The 18,901-nt window shown below is 46.3% G+C and overlaps 1 protein-coding gene across 1 annotated transcript in view; it reads left to right on the top strand.

Moving 5' to 3' along the window:
• The window catches only part of LOC132380655 (H-2 class I histocompatibility antigen, alpha chain-like), a 36,324-nt gene extending 19,563 nt beyond the window's left edge, over positions 1-16,761 (top strand). The window contains exons 4-8 of the mRNA XM_059949612.1: positions 2,295-2,408; positions 8,376-8,405; positions 9,944-10,042; positions 11,288-11,317; positions 13,025-16,761. Of these exons, the coding sequence (XP_059805595.1) occupies positions 2,295-2,408; positions 8,376-8,405; positions 9,944-10,042; positions 11,288-11,316 (272 nt within the window). The 3' untranslated portion in view covers position 11,317; positions 13,025-16,761. The remainder of the gene's footprint in view (positions 1-2,294; positions 2,409-8,375; positions 8,406-9,943; positions 10,043-11,287; positions 11,318-13,024) is intronic.
• The last annotated feature ends 2,140 nt before the right edge of the window (positions 16,762-18,901 follow it).

Genomic DNA, 18,901 nt, shown 5'->3' with positions numbered 1-18,901 from the left:
TTGAGGAATGCAGTAGAACAGAATGATCTAGGAATAATGGTGCATAGTTCCCTGAAGGTGGAATCTCATGTGGATAGGGTGGTGAAGAAAGCTTTTGGTATGCCGGCCTTAATAAATCAGAGCATTGAGTATAGGAGTTGGGATGTAATGTTAAAATTGTACAAGGCATTTGTGAGGCCAAATTTGGAGTATTGTGTACAGTTCTGGTTACCGACTTATAGGAAAGATGTCAACAAAATAGAAAGAGTACAGAAGAGATTTACTAGAATTTTACCTGGGTTTCAGCACCTAAGTTACAGAGAAAGGTTGAACAAGTTAGGTTTTTCTTCTTTGGAGCATAGAAGATTGGGGGGGACTTGACAGAGGTATTTAAAATTATGAGGGGGATAGATAGAGTTGATGTGGAAAGGCTTTTTCCATTGAGAGTAGGGGAGATTCAAACAAGAGGACATGAGTTGAGAGTTAGGGGGCAAAAGCTTAGGGGTAACACGAGGGGGAACTTCTTTACTCAGAGAGTGGTAGCTGTGTGGAATGAGCTTCCAGTAGAAGTGGTTGAGGCAGGTTTGATATTGTCATAAAAAAAATTGGATAGGTATATGGACAGGAAAGGAATGGAGGGTTACGGGCTGAGTGCAGGTCAGTGGGACTAGGTGAGGGTAAGTGTTCAGCATGGACTAGGAGGGTCGAGATGGCCTATTTCCATGCTGTAATTGTTATATGGTTATATGTTCTGAAGAGTGTTCCAACTGAGATCTCAACGGTGGGCTGGCGGAAGATGATAGCACATCACAACAGCAGTGAAGTCGGGGGAAGGCTGCAGCAGTGAAGGTCCCCAGCCACCTTGCACTCCAGGCCACTGGACCGTGACCCCCAATCTGTGAAGGACCATACGGTGCCTGCCAGTGCCTCAGACTCCCCATGCAAAGCCACTCCCAGATGATCTCCTTTAAGAGAACAACCACTCGAGGGAGTGTCTTACTCGACTCAAGTGGTTGTTCTCTTCTACCAATTCTCTTTACCCGGACTTGGTTCGTAGCCTCCTATGCCTTGGTGACTCAAATGCAACTGGTACAAAGTTATTGTCACTTGAACAGGCCAATCCCCCCTGCCTTGCGAACTAGGGAAATTAAATTTTATGACGGTCTCATTGGAGACTGGATAATCCCCCCCCCCGCCCCACCAAATGGAAATGGACAATACTCCTGCTCTGCACTCTCTAACTCAAACACGTCTACTACATCAGCCATCTTGTCAGCAGAATAAGAACCTAGAAAATCAATCCACAAAGCCCTCTAGTTTTCTATCATCTATGTGCCGATTTAAGACTCCTAAATGCTCCTAATGTATCTGTCTCTACTCCCACCCCATGCACCAAACACTCTCTGTGTAAAAAGTTTCACTTCTGACACCCACCCCCCCATACTTTTCCCCAATCACCTTAAATTTGTGCCTCCTCATAGTAGCCAGTTCCACCTTGGCTACTCAATCTAGGCCTCATCACCATATATGTCTCGACACCTCTTCTCCTCCTTTGGTCCAAAGAGAAACCCTGAGTTTGCTCAACCTCTCCTCACAAGGCACGCTCTCCAATCCGGGCAGCATCTTTTGCAACCTCTCCAAAGCTTCCACATCCTTCAGTGTTCAGTGACTGGAACTGAACACAATTCTCCAAAAGTAAGATTATTGTGCATCATTTTGAACTGAGTCACAGTGGACCTGTTAATCCCCTTGTCTGTGCAATTGTTTCGCATCTCCCAAAGGTTCAACACCAAAGTGTGCTCTGACAGATTAACAGTTTCTTATTGCACATACAAACACTCCTAGGGTGTTAGACTGGATGTACGTCTCTGCTAAAGGAGGTGTAAGGTGCTCCTTCCCTCTGCTAGCCTGCAGGTCACCCTTGACAAGGTGTAGCACCTGCTTAGCCCCCGATCAGGGTCATGTGAAACCATGGGAGCAGGTGGTGGATGGTCATATGAGCAGCCGGTGCAGATCACAAATACTGGTTATGGAATGACCGATACCAGGCAGACAATCTCTGAAGAGATTGATAATGGCTGGGAGTCACCCATCTTGTAAAGACAGTGACAAACCACTTCTGTGGAAATACTTGCCAAGAGCAATCGTGGCCATGATTGCCCACGTCAAACAACATGGCACATAACCGACAGGCACTCCCATCAGAAATATTTTACACAGTCTGTGGCATTAGGCGATACATTGGGGAATAGCGCTGCTAGATTTTCAGAAAAAATTACCCAGACATCACAAAACCTCCAACGTTTTCTCCACAGAACACAAGGCACTGGTTGAGAACGAAGCTTTGATCATTGTTGGAGCTGTTCTGGGGATACTCGGGCTCTGCGCCATGGCGGTGACTGGAATCTTGTACTGCTGCACCTCAGAGGGTAAGTGGCTGCAAGGCTTACAGAGAGACTCAGGGAATAGTTACTGGACTGTTTTCTGCCGAGGTGCTTCAAGAAAGGATCAAACTTCTTTCTGATGCACCAGCAGGGAACCACACCCATAAAGAACCTTCTCTGGGTCAATCACCGGAGGCAGGGTTTCCCAGTGGCCCCCATTTCAATTCCACTCCCCATTCCCACACCCTCTCGCCTGGAGTGGAGAGCTGGCCGGCTGCATCATGGCCTGATATGGAAACCCCAATGCCCAGGAATGGAAAGGCCTACAGAATGAGGAGGATACAGCCCAGTGGCTCCTTAAGGTTGTCATAGCCGGGGTGGGCCATGGTGGGGATAAGCTCCCACTGCCTATTAAATGGGCTCAGTCATGGCGAGGAGGGGGCCTGAAGCCACAATGTCACCTGTTAGCAGCTGCCCAGGGGGAGAGTCCATGATGGGATGGTGGGTTGGATGGAGTCAGGGCTGCCTCCCCCCCTCCTCCCCCTTTCCCCACCCCTCTCGCATATCCGCAGTGATTGCTGGACAGAAGATAAACCATACGTTTACTCGACTGCAACACTAACGGACTCGGACTCTTTCGTGTGATTGTATTTTACTGCTGTCTTTCAGTACTGTGAGAAGGCCCTAGGCACGTAGAGATGCCGAGGACTTTTGCACAGAGCCGCATTAGTCAACGTGGAGTGGACAGCGAGTTTGTAAATCTGGACATTGGGGGTCGTGAGGGTGGGGTGTGGGAAAGGTGGCAGAGAAGGAGTGCCGAGGGAGGGGGAGGGGTGGCGTGGATGCAGACAAGGTCATTTGATTCCAAACGATTGGTTTATTGATCATTACAGAATGTCTCTCTGGTGCTTCCTGCTCCCCCCCCCTCTCCCTTCCCCTTTTCCCCAACCATGATTCCCCTCTCCCTGCCCCCTTCCCACTCTCAGCGCACAATAGCGATCCACATCAGAATTATGAAATCATGTCATGAAATTGTTTTTTTGCAGCAATATATAAAATTACTACAGTACTGTGCAAAAGTCTTAGGCTCTCTAGCGATATGTATGTGAGTGATTCTTGAATTAGTGGCCCTTTTGACTACTTGAAATTCTGAAAAATGAAATTTCTGGAAACTCAGTTTGGTTTATATTATAATCTTTATTTTAGGCTCTGGAATGAAGACCTGACCTTGGCATTGATCAGCCTTTAAGAGAACTTTTATATTTTAAGGGTTTTTTGCAGTTTCCATGCGTGCATGTTATTCCCATCACACCCTCAAAATTTAAAACAAAATGACAAACATAGATTTCAAGGTCAATCCTGCACCCCTTTAATAAGTTTGTTTTAATTCATTCCTAACTACATTCAGTATATATTTTTGAGATACATTTTCCTAAACGTGTCAATATTTACCTTGACTGAACAACGAAATATTTGTTCACTAATTAGACTTCTGGAAATTTAACGGAATGATGATTTTGGCAGCAATGCACTTGACTCCAGCAAATAAGTTCAGTTACTAAACAAAACTTTATTTCCATATCAAAATATTGTCTGTGATGGTCATTAACTCTGACAACCGGAAGAAACAACACATAATTAAAACAACATATTTACAGTCTGCACTATTTAACAAAGTTACATAAGAGATCAGTTTCTAAGGCAGACAGCTAGAGAAATTTGTTAAAAACACCCACATGAAAAATGAGCATAGGCAGCCCAGCTAAACCAGGAACTGTTGGTCTTGTTTTTAAAAAAAACCACAATAATACTTACAAAACATCTGCCGAACTCTCCCTAACTCTGGATTAAGCAGCAATTCAAAGTTCAAACAGATTATACAGATAATTATTTTTCAACTGGCCATAAGAGAGAATACTTTCATTTAACATTGACAAAACATTTACTCAACCCTCTATGCACTTCTTTTTATCAATAAGACTTAATGAAACATTGATAGAAATTTCAACAGCTCCGAAAAAAAGCAACACTTGAAATTTAAAGGATCCTCTCATAGCCTCCATTAGTGCATACATGAAGCCTCAGGAAGACGGAAGTAATTTTGTTTTTGTTGCTGGCCTACTGGAGATTTTGGCAGGGTATTCTCTGCAATAAAATTTTGAACTGCCTGTCTTTTCTTATCAGCAGCCCTTTTGAATCTTTGATTAACTCTCCACTGTCGTCTCTTCAGTCTTTGCTTTGCTAATTGTGAGATGATTGTGAGTTTTGCGGTCTCCCTTTTTTTTGTATCTGTCTGCTTCTCTTTCAAGGTACTGCTGATATGTCACTGGATCTTTAATTGTCTCTTGTATTATTTTTTGATTGGACTGCTGATGATTTTGAGGCTATCTTGAAAACTTCACCGCCAGCTGTGTGGTGGTAATGATGATTCTCACTTTCTAAAGAAAAAGTTGACCAAGTCTTGCACTTGCTAACTTGACTGGATAGATAGCATGTAAATGTAATGTAAGTGTACAGAAATAAATGAAGTCTTTTATTTTTCAGTTAAAACACTCAAATAGTAATTTGCTTGGTAATGACACATAATAAAAGTACTCTCAGATCAGGAGGTATAAATCTTTAAATTACTCACATTTCTGAACATCAAAATGTCTGTCTTCCGCCTTGACAGTCACTTCTCATTTTCATGACAACCACACAAGCATTTGTTTGAAAAAACTTGACTGGTTTCTAAAATGTGTTGCGTGTTGGTAATGACAGAAGTGTTGGGGACAGTTGTCCTTTGTCAGAAAAAATGTACAAATTGTATAAAAGAATAACCCACATGAATTTGACATCTGTTTTAAAAGTTCTGGTGAGAAAATACAAACTAAAAGTTTCAAGAGTTTAATACCTATTATTACTTTATTTTGAAGACAAGGTTGAAAAGTCTGGTAGGGGACCTGTCCAAAATAGTGAAGTTCTGACACATTCAAGATTTTAACTTGCTTAAAAATTAAGAAAATATTGTTTATGAAGCATACTGAAAAAGGTTAAAATTACTATCATCTAACTTTTAAAACCACAGCACTCGTTTTTTTTAAAAACTATCTTTTTCTTGAAAATCTACCCCAGGGACAGAAAAGTAACTCTAATTAAGGAATCACCCATGTACCTGAAACTTTTGCACAGTACTGTATATGTGTTATATTGCTTTGGGCTGCATATGACTGTCGGTGCTCGGTTTTGCACCCTGGATCTAGAGGAACACTGTTTTGTTTGTCTGTATTCATGTATGGTTGAATGACAATTCAACTCGAACTTGAAATGCTCCCAGTGGCATGTGTCTCAAGTAGCCTCTGACATTCAGCTCCAGCTCCTGGCCTTCCTGTGTGGCTTAGCTACTAAGCCCGGTGGAACTATTTCCACTGGAGAAGGGGCAAAGGCGGGTTGCTAGAGCCTGAACACTGGTTGCTCTAGGCTTGTCCGCCGCAGTTGGCAGCTCTCCGAGGAGGAGGAAAACTCTGATCTTAAACAGCTGCTGTACCCACTCACTGGGAAGGAAGGCTTTGCGAGTAAACTCCCGAGGAAAGATCACCACGGCAGTCCTACGTTGAGTTCAGTGCTGACTGCAACTCCTGTGATACCACTGGTGCCAGAACATCTCGGTCTCTACTGTTCCTTTGGATTAATCAGCTGCATGAGGGGGGAAGAGAGCCTGCTGCACGGCTCTCCATATCATACTGCCCTGGCTTATCCATCTAGGACACAAAGTCAATGGTCGATCCCAAACAAATGAGGGCCTCCCTTTAGCCCAGTCCATCGCAGGATAAGCCCTCCCCAGCATTGAACACATTTATAAGGAGTGCAACCACAAATAAGCAGCAATACATGGTGGCAAATAAGTACTCTGATAACAAATTAACTTTGAACATGTTGGACCATGGCCGCCTCTAGGCCACACGTAGGGTGGGGGAGCATCAACTTGTATTTCATCTGTGTAGGCTCCAGACTGGTGACATCAACATCAGTTCCCCCCCCCCCCCACTTCTCTCTTTTTCTGGGTCTATTAACCTTCTCTTTTCCTCATTCACCCAATTCACCCATCATCTGGTGTCCCTCCTCCTTCCCTTTCTCCCATGGTCCACTCTCCTTTCCTCCCTCAACCCCTTATCTCTCCCCGCCGAGCTTCTTACTTCATCCCCCTTCCTCTGCCCACCAACCATCCCTCTGACCTGGTCTCACCCATCACCTGCTTCCCCACCTTCTTATTCTGGTAATTGCTCCCTCTCTCTTTCTCCATTCCCCATTCTGGCTCCTCTCTTTCCTCTTCCCTTCTCCTCACCTGCCCCTCATCTCTATCTCCTTCCCTTTCTCCCATGGTCCTCGCTCCTCTCCTATCAGATTCCTTCTTCGGTCCTTTACCTCTTCCACCTGTCACCCTCTAGCTTCTCATTTCATTCTCCATTTCCCCCCCCCCCCCCCGCCAACCACCTTCCACCTCACCTTGTCTCACATGCCAGCTTGCACTCCTCCCCCTCCTCCCCCACTTGATTCTGGCCTCTTCCCCTTCCTCTCCAGTCCTGATGAAGGGTCCCGACCTGAAACATCGACCACTTAATCTCCTCCACAGATGCTGTCTGACCTGCTGAGTTCCTCCAGAATTTTATGTGTGTTACACCTTTATGAGGTTCACATTGTGTAAGGAAAATTATGACGATGTCAGGCTAAATCAAGACAAATACTGGAAGAAACAGAAATTGTCACAGGTTTTTCCCCTGAAACCTACTGAATATTGAAAGGTGTGGATAGAGTGGATGTGGAGAGGATGTTTCCTGTAATGAGGAAGTCTAGGACACGAGGGCCTAGCCTTAGAATAGAAGGAAGTCCCTTTAGAACAGAGATGAGAAGAAATTTCTTTAGCCAAGGGGTTGTGAATGTGTGGAATTCATTTCCACCGATGGTAGTGGAGAATGCCATGGGGTATTTTTAAAATGGAGGTTGATGGGTCCTTGATTAATCAGGGCATCAAAGGTTATGGGGAAAAGGCAGGAGAATGGGATAATAGATCAGCCATGATGGGGTGGTGACACAGACTCAATGAGGTGTAGAGGTGGGTACATTCGCAATGTCTAAAATGCACGGACAGGAAAGGTTTGGATCGCCTGGCCAAACACAGGAAGAGTGGGACGAGCTTACATAAGCAATTGGTTGGCTTGGATGAGTTGGGCCAAAGGACCTGTTTCAATGCGATATAAATCTACGACTCTATCAATGTACGTCTTTTTTTTTACATTTAGAGATACAACATGGTACAAGGCCCGTGCTGCCCAAATGCACCAAGTGACCAATTAACTTACTAACCTGTATCAGTTTGTGTTGTGAGAGGAGGCCTGAGCACCTGGAGGAAACCATCCGTCATGGGGAGACGGTACAAACTTCTTCCAAACACTGGCAGGAATTGAACCCGGGCCGCTGGTGCTGTAGTGGCATTACGCTGACCATTATGCCACTGTGCCACTCCAGTGTAGCAAAGAGGTTTGTATTTTTAGTGCTAAAGGTAGGAAAGTTTTAAAAAAGTAATAATTTAGATGAAAGAAATAGACATTTTTGGTTGATGTACTGAATATGGAACAGTGCAGCACATTACAGGCACTTACAGGAGTGAACAAAACAAGAGATACCCAGACAGACTGCAAAATAGGAGGGCTTTCCCCATTGTCAGTGGGGTCAAAGTTCAGGAGCACAACATAAGGAGAAGAGAATTTAGGAGAAATTTTTCCACGCAGTGCGGTCAGAATCCCGAAGGCACTGTCAGCAGGTGCGGTGGAGATGCGCACCACTGTGGCTTTCGAGGGCGAATTGGATGAGGATGTGTTAGAAAAATTTGCTGTGGGGAGATGGGGTGGAGTTGTCCTGCAGAGGACAGTCAAAGACACGATGGGGTGGCAAGGCCTGTTTTTCTGCTGGAACTACTTTGATTTTACTTTTCAGGTTTGTTGTCATCTACCTGACCTCTTGTTTCTCCCACAGGGGCTAAAGGTCTGAACCTTCAGCAGGCAGGTGAGAAAAATCAACACTGGTCTTCAAAATGTCTCTGTGGTGAAGGAATTTAGATCAATATTACATTCGCTGGAATTCAGAACAATGAGAGGGAATCTTATAGAAACATGCGTATAAAGTTATGAAAGAAGAAGATATGACAGAGGCATAAGACCATAAGACAACGGAACAGAATCAGGGCCATTCGGCCCATTGAGAGTCTGCTCCACCATTCCATCACGGCTGATTTATTATCCCTCTCAATCCCATTCTCCTGCCTTTTCCCCATAACCTTTGGTGCCATTACTAATCAAGAACCTGTTGACCTCCATATTAAATATATGCATGACTTGCACAAGGTGACGAAGAGTTTACGTCCGTTGATAATAATAAATTTGTTTTGAACTGGCACGGAAAAGAGGAGAGGAGGTGCAGGGCAGATCAGCCATGACTGACAGGGTGGAATTGAGGGGCTGAGTGGCCTACCTGTGTTTTTTGTTTTAATTCAATTGTCATGGGTGCTGGGGTGGATAAATGTCTCTACCAAAGGCTCCTTCCCTCCGCTGACCTGCAGGTCACCCTTGGACAAGGTGTAGCACCTGCTTAACTCCACCGATCAGGGTCATGTGAAACCACGGGAGCAGATGGTGGATGGTCATACGAGCAGCCGGTGCAGGTCACAAGTCTTGGTTGTATGACCACTGATGCCAGGCAGTCAATCTCTGAAGAGTATTGGGGGGGGGGGTCACCCATCTTGTAAAGACACTGCTCAGAAGGCGGCAATGGCAAAGCACTTCTGTAGAAAAATTTGGCAAGAATGATCATGGAAAGATCTACCTCATCTGACATGGCACATAACGAATGAACGATTCACTTTGCAGGGCTCAGGTGGGTCTATTGCTAACCTGAGCCTTCTACTATAGCGGCACGACCCTTCCAAAGGTCAAAGAGTTGTCACTGATGAAGTTAAACTTTGAACCAAAATTCCTTGCTCAGCCTCTTCTAAGCAAGGAACAATGTTGGCCTAGTGATTGAAGAATAGGAATTTATTTAACCTGTGGAGGCTGTGGAGACCAAACTTTGAGCATATTTAAAGTAGAGGTTTGATAGGTTCTTGTAAGTTATTAGTAAGAATGTCAAAGGTTACGGGGAGAATGGGGTTCAGAAGGATAAAAAAATCAGCCAATTGGTTTAATTCTGCTCCTCTGTCTTATGGTTGTATGGTTTTACGGTAGGGTGTTGTTTGATTTCATGCCCTGTGGCGCATTGGGCGGTATTTTTGGCGTTTCTGTAGCATTTGACTTTTTTTTTTGCGAGGCAGAGTTGGCAGCTCAACGCAGATAAAAAGTGGGCAAAGAGCCGGCTGGATTCAAACTCACAACCACTCACCGCGAAGTCCAGTGCTGATGCCAGTACACCACCGGCCAGCAGGATGATACAAGTCTAGGACAAGAGGAATCTTGGGGATACTTACCTCAGATAGAGCTTAAAGTTTTGACTTAAGTTTGGAGCCTGCAGGCAGCACTCACAAGATGTCCATTCTCTCTCTCTCTCTGCAGCGAAGTTCAACAACCGGGCGGGGCTGTGCCGGTTGAACACATGCAGTGCGAGCGTGCGGTCCAGTGACTCTGGTGTCTCCAATTCCAGTGCTAGTTCAGGTACCGGCGTGCTTGTGAACCAGACTACTCAGCGACCAGCTCCTCCATTTCAGCCAAACCACCGTCACCATCATCTTGCTCTCAGGATGGGCGGAGGTTGACGGAGAGGGGGGATATGGGGGTTGCAGATGAGGGGAAAGAAGGAGGAACTGGTTTCTACCTCTGGTTATGGCAGCTGGGGTGGGGGGGGTGTGAAGTGGACAGGGAGGGTCAAGGAGGTGAAGGAGGAGGAGCTGGATTCCTTGCTCAGGTATTGGGGTTATAAAGTGGGGGGGAGGAGCTTATTCCCTACCTGAGGTAGTGGCGGTTGGGAGGGGAGAGGAGGCATCAGGGGGGAGAAGGAGCTGGTTCCCTTCTCACGCAGTGGTTGTTCAGTGGACGGAGGTGGGAGGGAGGGTGACGGGGGTGAGGCGGATGTTGGGGGCTGTCTGAGCAGGTAGTGGCAGCTGGCAGGGTGGGGTTAGAGGGCAGAGGGGCAAGAGGTGGACAGGAGGGGGAAGAGGTTAGTGGGGAGAGGTGGGAGTTTGTTCCCTCCTTCAGGTAATGGCAACTAGGGGGAGACAGGGGAGGGGGACAGGTGGAGGGGAGGAGTTTGATTCCTACCTCTGTGGGGCTGGTTGGTTGGGGGATGGAATAGGGGGTTGGAGAAGGGGGAGAAGCTGGTTTCCTACCTCGAGTATTGGAAGCTGGATGGGCAGGGGAGGGGAGAGGTGGAGGAAGAGGACGAGTGGCTCTCTATCTCTGATTGGGAGGACTGAGTGGGGTAGGGGGAATGTTGAGTGGGGGCAGGTGATGGAGGTTGCTTTGGGGATTTAGATCAGACTGCAATCTCCACCACCCCACCAACTTGTAGTCATGGTCAGGGGTCAGAGGTGGAAAATGTTCCCACTACCCTGCCCCCCCCCCCTCACAACGGCCAAGGCACACTGTGCCAACGTCCAGAGGAGAGGGAGAGCTGGGATGAGCAAGAGGCCTTAATGCCTGCAGGTCCCAGAGTCTGGAGCAACAAATAATCTGCTGGAGGAGCGGGACAGCATCTGAGGGAGGAAGGAGGTTCCTCGAAGTTTCGGGTCTGGACTCAAAGCGCCATGGATTCCTTTCCTGCCACAGATGCTGCTCAGCCAGTTGTGATCCTCCCGCACATTGTATGTGGCTGAGGGAACCAGGCTTCACCGCCTCTTTGTATCTTGCCAGTCTGTCACAAGAGTTTCTGACTCACTGGCCATTCTATGTTCTTCTTTTCAGCTGATGAACTGACGAAACCTTCCTCTTAAGGTAAAAAAAACCTGTTAATTGTATGTAGTATTTCAGCTCTGATGTTTATATTAGAGAGAAAAAAACCCCAAGTTTGGCCAGAAGATGAACAAACTGGTGTAAAATAGGTCTCACTAAACGTTAGCTCAGAATTTCCTAAATGGAAGGTGATTAATTCATTGTGCACAGTACAGGCCCTTTGTTCTACAATTTTGTGCTGACTTTTAGCCTGCTCCATGGTTAATCTAACACTTCCTGCCTAGCCTTCAATTGTTTTTAAATCCATATGCCTAATTACACCTCTATCAGCCTCAAGTTTGTTCACTCCCAAAGCAATTTTCAGAATCAGAGTTAGGTTTATTATCACCGGCATGAAATTTGTTAACTGAGCAGCAGCAGCAGTTCAATGCAACACATAATATAGAAGTAATAATAATAATAGATAAATCAATTACAGAGTATGTATATTGAACAGATTAAAAATCATGAAAAACAGAAATAATATTAAAAAAAACAGTGAGGTAGTGTTCACGGGTTCAATGTCCATTTATGAATCGGATGGCAGAGGGGAAGAAGCTGTTCCTGAATCACTGAGTGTGTGCCTTCAGGCTTCTGTACCTCCTACCTGATGGTAACAATGAGAATAGGGCATGCCCTGGGTGCTGGGGGTCCTTAATGGATGCTGCCTTTCTGAAACACCGTTCTTTGAAGATGTCCCGGGTACCTTGTAGGCTAGTACCAAAGATGGAGCTGACTAAATTTATGACCCCTCTCCAGCTTCTTTCGGTCCTGTGCAGTAGCACCCCCCCCTCCGCCCCGGTACCAGACAGAGATGCAGCCCGTCAGAATGCTCTCCACAGTACATCTATAGAAGTTTTTGAGTGTATTTGTTGACATACCAAGTCTCCTCAAACTCCTAATGAAGTATAGTCACTGTCTTGCCTTCTTTATAGCTGCATCAATATGTTGGGACCAGATTAGGTCCTCAGAGTTGGTTTTAAAAAAAGTCACATCTGCCTTGTAAAGCTGAGGCTCCCACCATTCAAGCCATGCTCTCTTCTTGCCTCTACCATTGGGCAGGAGGTATAGCAGCCTTAAGTCCTTCAGTACCAAGTTCAGGAACAGTTACTACCCTTCAACCAATGTGGATAACTTCACTCAGCTCAGCACTGCACTGAATCCACAACCTACACACTCATCTTCCAGGACTCTACAACACATTCATTCATTTCCATTTGCACAACAGTTGTTACGTGTAGTTTTTCATAAATTCCACTATATCCCTATTTTCCCATATATGTGTGTAGGAAGGCCCTTTCCTGTGCTGTACTGTTCTATGTGCTTGGGTGCCTTTGATTGGCTTTTTAGCAAGTTTGGCACATCATTGTGGCCAATTCCTGTGCAGTACTGTTCTGCAGAAATGAGCCTCAGTGCAGTTTATGGACCTCGACAATGAACGTACTTTGAGCTCAGAGGAACTTAAACTCTGCTGTTATGGACTCTTGCCTTGTGGACTCCTGACCTGATCTTATACATGGAAAATCAGCTTGAAACCAAACCTCTGTCCAGTTACTCACTAAATACCTCACAACAACTTGGCCAACATTCCTGCCCTGACCGTGAACTCCTAAACAACACCCTCGTCTGAGAATTGTGAAATATTTCATGTTTCCTCTTTTAACATCAGAGTTATCTCAGTACTTAACCTCATTCGCTCTTCCTTCACAGAATGCGAAGCTGGACTCCGATGTATCGGGAACGTTCGATGAATTTTATTTCCATGAAAAGACCAATTTCCTGTTTTGAACTTGTCTAAGGGGAAGCTTTCTCCTCGTTGTATCTCTGTAACATACATGGTTTGTTTCTCCCCCCCCCCACTCTCCCCCACCTTTGCGATTGAGATGAGTCACTAACATTGTGCTATGAAATCACATAATTTCTGAGAAAGCTGCTGTTACATTTTGAGCCAAGCCTTATTATAAACAGACCTTTCGATCAGGAGTTCAGATATTTAACCCAGTTATGTAAAAGTCAGAAAAAATAGGAGCTCATTGCCCTAAAAGTTCCAATTGTAACATGATAACAGATTCAAGGTTCCAGTGAGTGAACCAGGCAACACAGATTGTGAGTGAATATGTTAACTATTTATTAATACACGGACAGTGAAACACTAAACCAGGCATTTAGCTAAACAAGTGCTTGTCTGAACTACCCTAAACAACATAGAACCACAATATGAAACACTTAGTAACTCTATTAGCGAAACGGGTACTCCAATAAATCTCCCCAACCAAGCATGCAACAAATGAGTACTGTACTAAACAAAAGTGGGGACCTATCTCTGTCTACAACACTCTTTCCCAATGGTCCTTCAGTGCTGGTTGAGGCTTCAGCCTGAAACGAGCCCCTAGAGACAGAGGAAAGAGAACGAGTTTCTCACACGAGCTATTCTTATACCCCCGAGCCTCCCAGAACCGGAAACCGGTGCCTTGGCGCACAAGGTAAAAAATGGAAAAGAACTGCCTCATCCTTTGAATGGGTGAATCAATGACCAGCATGGCAGAAGCAGCTTTCGACAGGTTAATAAGCCAACTCCTCTCATGACACCAATTGCTGACTATTCCGTCTTCTATCCAAACTAACTAATGTGCCTCGTTAAGATACTGAGACAGCTTTCTTTGACCGACCCATGACAGCTACAGACTAATAATGTGAGGCTGAACTTCCTACTCTTGGACCAGTCTCTTTGTGAGCGACGGGAGGCCCTTAAATAGAGCTGGTCAGTACATGGGTAGGAGGGGTTCTGTGGGACACATACCAAATGGGACTAACTTAATGGGCACTGTGGTTGGTACAGATGTGTTGGGCCGAAGGGCCTACTTCTGTGCTGTATTGATGCGTGACCTCTACTAGTTCATTGGATCAATAAAAAGACATGGATGAAAGCTTTCTGAGTGTGAATTTCTCATATCAATGTAAACCATGGAACTTGATGGCTGAAGGGTAATACCTGTTCCTGAACCTGGTGGTGTGGGGCTTAAGGCTCCTGAAGGTGGTAGAGAGAAGCAAACATGGCCAAGATGGTAGGGGTCGCTGATGCTGGATGCTCACTGGGTGGTGGCATGCTGGCCTCCAGCAGTCAGGGAACGCTGTAGAGGAGCAGGGACATGACGTGCATTTGTCCAGCGATCACGACCAGGGTTCGAACCCTACCACTGCCTGCAAGTTCACCCATGACCGTGTGGGTTTCCTCCAAACGCTCTCGTTTCCTGCCACACTCCAAACACACCGCAGACTGATGCACTTGAGTTCAAGAGCCACAGGGTGATGTTGCAGCTATATTAAACCCTGGTTCGACCACGCTTGGAATAGTGTATTCAGTTCTGATCTCCTCATTACAGGAAGGATATGGAAGCTTCAGAGGGGGTTCAGGTTGGATTTACCAGAATGCTGCCTGGATTAAAGAGAATGCCTTAGGGGGATAGGATGAACAAAGAATTAAAAGTGACTTGATAAAGGTGTTAAAGATGATAAGAGGTATTGATTGACTGAACAGGAAGATAACAATATTCGATGGATTTCATTAAGATTCCCCACCTCATTCTCCTAAACTCCAGCAAGTACAGACCCAGAGCCTTCAAATGCTCCTGTTACGTTAACCCTTTCATTCCCAGGATCATGCTTGTGAACAACCTTTCAATCCAATGCTAACTTTCTTACATAAGGGGCCCAAAACTACTCACAATACTTCAAATATAGTTTGACCAAGGCCTTTAAAGCCTCCACATTACATCCTTGCTTTTATATTCTAGCCCTCTGGAAATGGATGTTGTTGAATTTGCCTTCCTTACCATTCACTCAGCCTTCAAATTAACCTGGGTAACTGGGACGAGCAGTGGTCTCTCTGGAGTTGGCAATTTGGACTCACTCAATGTGTAGTCAATACCCAGGAATCAGAAGTCAGAGCTCACTGAGCCAGCACCCCACTCTCCTAGTGTGGGGAACATCTCAGTGTTTGGGTAAGTTCTTGTGTCAGTCCCCCACTGTCTCTCCACAGTCCGTTTGTATGTCCGCAAACTAATTAGGCCATTTGGCCCCTTTGAATCTGCTCTGCCACTTCATCATGGCGGCTCCACTTTTCCTCTCAGAAGGCAGCAGACTGGGGCTGACAGAAAATTGATGAAATGGTAGAGCAGACTTGATGGACCAAATGGCCTAATTCTGCTCCTATATCTTATGGTCTCATCCCACTCTCTGCCCTGAGCCCCGTGTCAAATGAATCATACTACCCCACTCTCTCTTCACAGCCTTTTGCCAAACTAATCCACTGCCCTACTCTCTCCCCACAGCCCTGCGTCAGTCTCCAAACTAATCCCACTGTCTCCCCACAGTCCTGTGTCAGTCCACAGACTAATCCCACTATCCCACTCTCTCCCCACAGTCCTGTGTCAGTCCCCAGACTAATCCCACTGTCCCACTCTCTCCCCACAGCCCTGGGTCAGTCCCCAAACTAATCCCACTGTCCCACTCTCTCCCCACAGCCCTGGGTCAGTCCCCAAACTAATCCACTGCCCTACTCTCTCCCCACAGCCCTATGTCAGTCCCCAGACTAATCCCACTGTCCCACTCTCTCCCCACAGCCCTGGGTCAGTCCCCAAACTAATCCCACTATCTCCCCACAGTCCTGTGCCAGTCCCCAAACTAATCCACTGCCCTACTCTCTCCCCACAGCCCTATGTCAGTCCCCAGACTAATCCCACTGTCCCACTCTCTCCCCACAGCCCTATGTCAGCCACGGGGCTTGCACAGACCCGCATTCTTCCCACAGACCTACGACAGTTACCAGGCTCCCACTGTCCCGCATTCTCCCCACAGCCCTGCGTTGTTAGTGAAAGTAACTCAAATAACTGGTCAGACCCCACTTGGAGTTCTGTGCTCAATTCCGGTCGCCTCACTACAGGAAAGGATGTGGAAACCACAGAAAGGGTGCAGAGGAGATTTACAAGGATGTTATCTGGATCGGGGAGCATGAATTACGAGGATAGGTTGAGTGAACTTGGCTTTTTCTCCTTGGAGCGACGGAGGATGAGAGGTGACCTGATAGAGGTGTACCAGATGATGAGAGGCATTGATTATGTGGATAGTCAGAGGCTTTTTCCCAGGGCTGAAATGCCTAGCATGAGAGGGCACAGTTTGAAGGTGCTTGGAAGCAGTTACAGAGGAGATGTTAAGGGGGCAAGTTTTTTTTTTACACACAGACAGTGGTGAGTGGGCTGCCGGTGACAGAGGTGGAGGTGGAAACGAAAGGGTCTTTTAAGAGGATCCTGGATAGTTACATGGAGCTTAGAAAATCCTCACCCTCAGCAGCGTGTGAGTGAGGTGCCCACTCACAGTGCTTGTGAGGTTGTGGGACGACTCCGGGAAGAGGAAGGCCTGCTTTCAGCTCGCACCTCTACTGGGGCAAATCGACCTGCAGATACCTTCAGTTCCTCTCCCTGGGGATTGGCCACAGGGCGACGCACCTCCGCAGGTTCTTCGCCAGGAAACACGAGGGCCGCAGCCGGAACAGCGAGGGCTCTCTACCGGCGTTCACCCCATCGCTGGGTACTGCCTAATGGTCTGGGTGCCTTTCTTCTGGCTCCTTGAGTTTAAATAGAAAGTTTAGTCATCTACTTCTCTCAAACTGCAGCAAATAAACAACATACATTGTTCTACCATCCATTGTTCTACCGCGAAGAGGCAAAAAGCCAGGCTCCAAGCAGAATGAGAGGTGAACGAAATGGTCACCCCGTCTGAGGAGTGGCCTTTCAGTGGACAGTAATGGGGTAACAAGGTAGATCAGGCTACAGGTAGAAGTTGGCAACAATCATTACCTTGACAACACTATGCAGTGCAGTGGCTTCATACCCAGTGTGTGAGCTTATCAAGACCCATGGGGGGGGGGGGGGGTAGCTGCCCTGAGCCAGAAACATGAACTTGAGGCCAACAACAAAGGGGCAAAGAGGGAGATGAGGAGGGAAAGGGAGGGAGGATAGCAGAGAGGGAGGGGGAAAGGAGGGAGGGAGGGCCACCAGGAAATGGGGGGAGGAGAGAGAGAGAGAAAGGTGGAGGGGAGGGGAAAATGGAGAGGGGTAGTCAGTGCAGGCAGGGGAGACAGAGTGGGGGGTGAGCACCAGGAAAGATAAAGAGAGAGGAAGAGGCAGACAGAGTGACTGAGAGAGACACACACACATACTCCAATTTATAACACTAATCCTAATCCCTTGGTCCCTGACCCTGATCTGGTCCCTTGTCTTCCCTCATCTCCAGTCATCGTGTTAGTCCTCACATCTGGGCCTGAAGCCACTGGAGTTTAGAATGAGGGCGAAATTTCATTGTAACCTACCAAATAGTGAAAGGCCTAGATAGAGAAGGCACATAGTGGAGAGGATTTTTCCTACAGTGGGGGAGTCCAAGAACAGAGGGCACAGCTTCAGAGTAGGACACCGCTTTAGAACAGAGATGAGGAGAATTTCTTTAGTGGTGAATCTGTAAAATTCATTGCCGCAGTCGGCTGTGGAGGCCAAGTCAATGGGTAATTTAAAGTGGAAGCTGATAGATTCTTGGTTGTCAAGAGTTACGGGACAAGGCTGGAAAATGGGAAGATGGAAAGACAGAACATAATTAATGGGCTGAATGGCCTGACACTATTCTTGTGTCTTATGCTTTCAAGAAGGAGCTAGATAGATATCTGATGGATAGGGGAATCAAGGGACATGGGGACAAGGCAGGGACTGGGTATTGATAGTGAATGATCAGCCATGATCTCAGAATGGCGGTGCCGACTCGAGGGGCCGAATGGTCTACTTCTTCACCTATTGTCTATTGTCTATTATGGTCTCTTCTGGCGCATGGTAATTGCAAGTGGACATGCCGTAAGAAGGGTGGTGGTGAGAATCTGGGGTGACTTTGCAGAGGTGTATAAAGTTGATCTTAAGTTGTTTTACTGTTGTCACATGTACCAAAGTAGATTACAAGCGTTCATGCAGAACACACAGTGCATTGAGGTAGAACAAGGTAAAATAATAAAAGAATTCAGAATAAAATATCACTAACAGAGAATGTTCTGTGGGATAGGCAATAAGGTTGAGATGGTCTACACTCCAGGGATCTGAAAGAGGTGCCTGTAGAGATTGTGGAGACATTAATCATGATCTTTCAAGAATCTCTATTCTGGAATGGTTCTGGAGGACTGGAAAATTGCAAATGTCACTCCACTCTTCAAGAAGGGAAAGAAGCAACAGAGAGGAAATGGTAGGCCAGTTAGTCTGACCTCACTGGTTGGGAAGGTCTTGGAACTGTTTATTAAGGAAGAGGTTTTGCCGGTATTTGGAGGCCTATGATAAAATAGGCCAAGTCAGCATGGTTTCCTTGAGGGGATACCTTGCCTGACAAAGCTATTGGAATTCTTTGAGGAAATAACAGGCAGGATAGAGAAAGGGGAGCCAGTGGGTTTTGTGTACTTCGATTTTCAGAAGGCTTTGACAATGTGCCACACATAAAGCTGCTTCACAAGACAAGAACCTGTGGTTTTACAGGAAAGATACTTGTGTAACCCTCAATTTC

The sequence above is a fragment of the Hypanus sabinus genome, chromosome 24 (genome assembly GCF_030144855.1).
Source record: "Hypanus sabinus isolate sHypSab1 chromosome 24, sHypSab1.hap1, whole genome shotgun sequence".
Taxonomy (NCBI): Eukaryota; Metazoa; Chordata; class Chondrichthyes; order Myliobatiformes; family Dasyatidae; genus Hypanus; species Hypanus sabinus.
This window is presented reverse-complemented; position numbering and strand designations above follow the sequence as displayed.